Below are 3,727 nucleotides of genomic sequence, written 5' to 3'. Positions count from 1 at the left end.
ACAAGGTGCTTAGGCTACTCATCTGCAAGGGATGGAGCCGTAATTTACTGCCCGGCGATCCAACAGGAGTAAATAAGGTCATGGGGTGCAGGTGCTCTTTTTCGTATTTCATGAAAACATGCAAGACTCCCAGGTTTGTCCCACTGACAAATCAAAAATTATGGGAAGACAGGAAAAACCTTTCCTATCCAGCTCTATATGCAAAGACCCCTCCAAAGAATAAGAAAACCCCACGCTTTCTGTTTGACTTAAGTCCTCTGTAAAATCATCATTCAAAAGGTTTCAACAGTACAAAGGTTTATTTAGAAAAGAGTTTGGATTGTTCTTTAGGGTTTTTTTTGGCAAACATTTAAATCCTTTCATAACTCAGAAGACTGGCAGTGCCTGGTACTTTGCACTTTCTTTTCCCACACAAGCAGTAAAAGCCAATTTCTCACTGGGACAAGCCCACCACAGGCCCCAGCTGCTCTGTTTATAAATACTCAAATCTCCACCACCACTGCCACTTAATCCTTTCCTCTTGACATCTCTGCTTGCTTTCCCACAAAATTCCAGAGCCCAGAAAAGCTCACTGCCTCCCAAACTCAGTGTCTTCACCTATTTTCCTCTGCAGACTCCCCATGCCCTCCACCAGGATTCAGTCACTCCCAGTTGACCCATCCGCACTCCAGCACCATGTCACCATTCCACACCACCGTGAATGCCCTCAGCCTCTCCAACGCTATCCCTGTACCCCACAGCACCACTCTGCACCACCGGCAGGGCGAGCCCTCTTCCTTCTAAGCCCAAATCCCATGTTCTCTCCCCTCCCCTCTTTTTCAGTGCAGAGCCTTCTCCTTCTCTTTTAACTCCACTCCTGCTCAAGGCAAATCCAGACCCCAGCTCAATGCCGGAAGTTCTTCTTCTTCTTCTTAAAGAGAATGTGTTTAAAGGACCTGCGGAAGTCCTGGTTGAAGATGGTGTAGATGACTGGGTTGAGGGAGCTATTGCAATACCCAATCCAGAAGAAGAACTTGAAGAGAGTCTCAGGGACCTCACATGCCTCCCGGCAAATACCATAGAGGCTGTAGCTGAAGAAGAAAGGGAACCAGCAAACTACAAAGACCCCCATGACCACGGCCAGCACAAAAGTGAAGCGTTTCTCCCGGGCCTGGGTGACTTTCTTACGGCAGATGCTGCTACGCTTCCGGCGACGGCGGTATGAGAAGAACTGCATGGAGCGATTGCTAGCGCGGGACAAACGGCTACTGGAGTGCTTGGAGGAATATGAGTAGGAGAAGGACTGGCTCTTGCTGCTTTTGCGGGGATGCTCCTCCCGGCTCCGCCTCCGTCTGCTCTCTGAGGTGCTGCTCTCCTCCAGCTCAATGTCCTCCAGCTCCGAGGCTTTGCGCCAGTGGTGCACTGAGTAATGTCCGTTCTCTCCCAGCTGCATCCTCAGGGATGTGCAGCCCCCAGCAGCGCGGCTCAAGCCATTCTCAGTCTGGGAGGACCCCTCCGGCATCGTACGCTTCTCAGAGAGGGTTCTGGTCCTCAGCTTGGCCACGCGGTAGATGCGGATATAGACCAACACCATGATGAGGCAGGGTGCGAAGAAAGAGCCAATGCATGAAGAAAGGATGTACCACGTCTCGTCGTTGAGCTTGCACTGGGGAAAGCCGTCTCCTTCAGAGTCCCGGTAGACAGAGATCAACGGCGGGAAGGAGATGACAGCCGAAATGAGCCAGACGGTGAGGATGATGGCCTTGATCCGCCGCGGGGTCCGTTTGAGGTTGTACTCCACCGCCTGCGTGACCGACCAATACCGGTCAAGGCTGATGGCGCACAGGTGGACGATGGAGGAGGTGCAGAAGAGCACGTCCAGCGCCAGGTAAATGTTACACCAAGCCTTGCCGAAGTACCAGTAATTCATCAGCTCGTTGGCTAAGGAGAAAGGCATGACCAGAGTAGCCACCAGGATGTCCGCGCTGGCCAGGGACACCAGGAAGAGGTTCTGGGGGGCCCTCAGCGCCCGGCTGGTGAGCACCGCTATCACCACCAGCACGTTGCCCACGACGGTGAAGACGATGAGGAAGCCCACCACGGCGGCCAGGCTGGCCACGGCCGCCGGGGAGTAGGGGGAGGGCGACTGCAGGAGGGCCGAGGAGGACGGCGACGAGGGGGGCAGCGCCAGGGACCCGTTGGGGGAGCCCAGGCTCGCGTTCACCACCAGCAGCAGATCCATGGCGGGTGTGCGGGGCGCCGGCGTCCTAGAGAGCCCCGCGGAGCCCCCGCCCCGCCCCGCCGCCCCGCCGCCGCCGCCCCACCGCCCTCATCGCCCCCCGCCGCCGGCCCGACGGCCGCTCCGCCGCGCGGTTCCCAGCGCCCGAGCCGCCCGCCGCGCCCCCGGCCCCTCAGGGGCAGGGCAGCGCCCGGCAGCGCCGCCCCGGCGCGGCGGGGAGCGCGGCGGAGCCGCTGCCTCCGCCCGGCCCCCGGCGAGGGGGCAGCGGGGCACGGCTGGCCCCCGCCGCCCGCCCGGTCATGCCCGGCTCCGCGCAGCCCGCGGCTCCGGAGAAGACACCGCCCGGCCAACGGGAGTCCACAGCGGGAGCTGGATCCTCGCAGGGAGCCGGGTCCGAGGCGGCAGCGGCGGCGGCGGCGGCATCAAATCCCATGGAGAGCGGCGGCCCCGCTCCGGCGGCGCGGCAGCGCGCTCTCGGCGAAGTCGCGGCTGCCCGGCGGCTCCGTCCTAGTCTTGCATCGCGCTCCCAATCGGCGGCGTGCCCCGCCGCCGCGCGCATGCTCAGTCCCGCCAGGTGAAGCCGCCGCGCCCGACTCGGCGGAACCCCCCAGCGGGCGGAAAAACACCCCCGGCCGCCGCCGCCGCTGCCGCTGCTGCCGGGTCTCCCGCGCCGGGAACCGGGGAGCCGCGCGGCCGGGCTGCTCTCCGCCCCCTGGCCCTGCTGGGCGGCGCGGGCAGCTGTTTGTCCTCTGAGGGGAAGTGGCCCCGGCGGAGGCCGCCCCGGGGAGGGGTGGGGGGTAGAAGTGGCGGTGCGGTGAGGAGCGGCGCTGAGCTCACCTCCCGGCAGTGCGGCCGCGGCGGGGTGGTCGCCGCCTGCGGCGCCGGCCTCGCGCGCTAGGGGGCGGCCTTGCCCGCCCGCCCGAGGCAGGCAGCCGTTACCGCCTGAGGGGAGCGGGAGGGGCCGGGGCTGCTCGGTTCGCCTTGGGCATGAAGAGGCAGTCGGCACCGGGGGGGGGAGGGGAGTGCTGGCCTGGGGTGGGGAAGCCAGAGGAAGACTCCTAGGGGTGTCCGACTTTGGTCGTGAAGGCAGACAGAACTCGGTGATACGGGAAAGAAAGCGCTGAGGAAACTTGGTGTTTCCGCTGCCTGGACTTTTCGGACTTTCTCTGGGGGATCTGTGGGAGGTTGATTCCGCCGGTAGCCAGAGGCAGCCGGTGCGGGAGGAGTGTGGCTGGCTCGCTCCGCTCCTTCCCGGCAGAGGCAGGCGGGTGGGGAGCGCAGCCGCACGCTCGCCTCATCCCCAGCCGCCCTCATACATGTCTGCTGCCAGGGCTCCAAGGGACCTGTCCTCAGAACTCCTTTGCTGACAGCACCATTGCCTTTCTTTGGAAAGAAAATGGAGAACTGACAATAAAAGTGAAGTCAGGGCTGCTTTAATGCCTCTTTCTTTAGCTGAACCTGCTCAAGAGGATAGATCATTGGGCTGGAGCACCTCTGCTGTGAGGAAAG

The 3,727-nt window shown here is 62.1% G+C and overlaps 1 protein-coding gene across 1 annotated transcript; it reads right to left on the bottom strand.

Annotated features, from left to right (window-relative positions):
• Positions 1 to 280: 280 nt before the first annotated feature.
• On the bottom strand, positions 281 to 2,271 carry ADRA2C (adrenoceptor alpha 2C). The gene has a single exon (XM_009936380.2). It carries the CDS (start codon positions 2,219 to 2,221, stop codon positions 884 to 886), a length of 1,338 nt encoding a protein of 445 aa, XP_009934682.2. The 5' UTR covers positions 2,222 to 2,271; the 3' UTR covers positions 281 to 883.
• Between the last annotated feature and the right edge of the window lie 1,456 nt (positions 2,272 to 3,727).

This window comes from Opisthocomus hoazin, chromosome 5 (genome assembly GCF_030867145.1).
Source record: "Opisthocomus hoazin isolate bOpiHoa1 chromosome 5, bOpiHoa1.hap1, whole genome shotgun sequence".
Taxonomy (NCBI): Eukaryota; Metazoa; Chordata; class Aves; order Opisthocomiformes; family Opisthocomidae; genus Opisthocomus; species Opisthocomus hoazin.
Note: the sequence above shows the minus strand (reverse complement) of the source record. Positions and strands in the feature narration are given on the sequence as shown.

Excerpts from the sequence above, each read along its gene's own strand:
- ADRA2C (XM_009936380.2), bottom strand. The coding sequence starts at position 2,221 with ATGGATCTGCTGCTGGTGGTGAACGCGAGCCTGGGCTCCCCCAACGGG.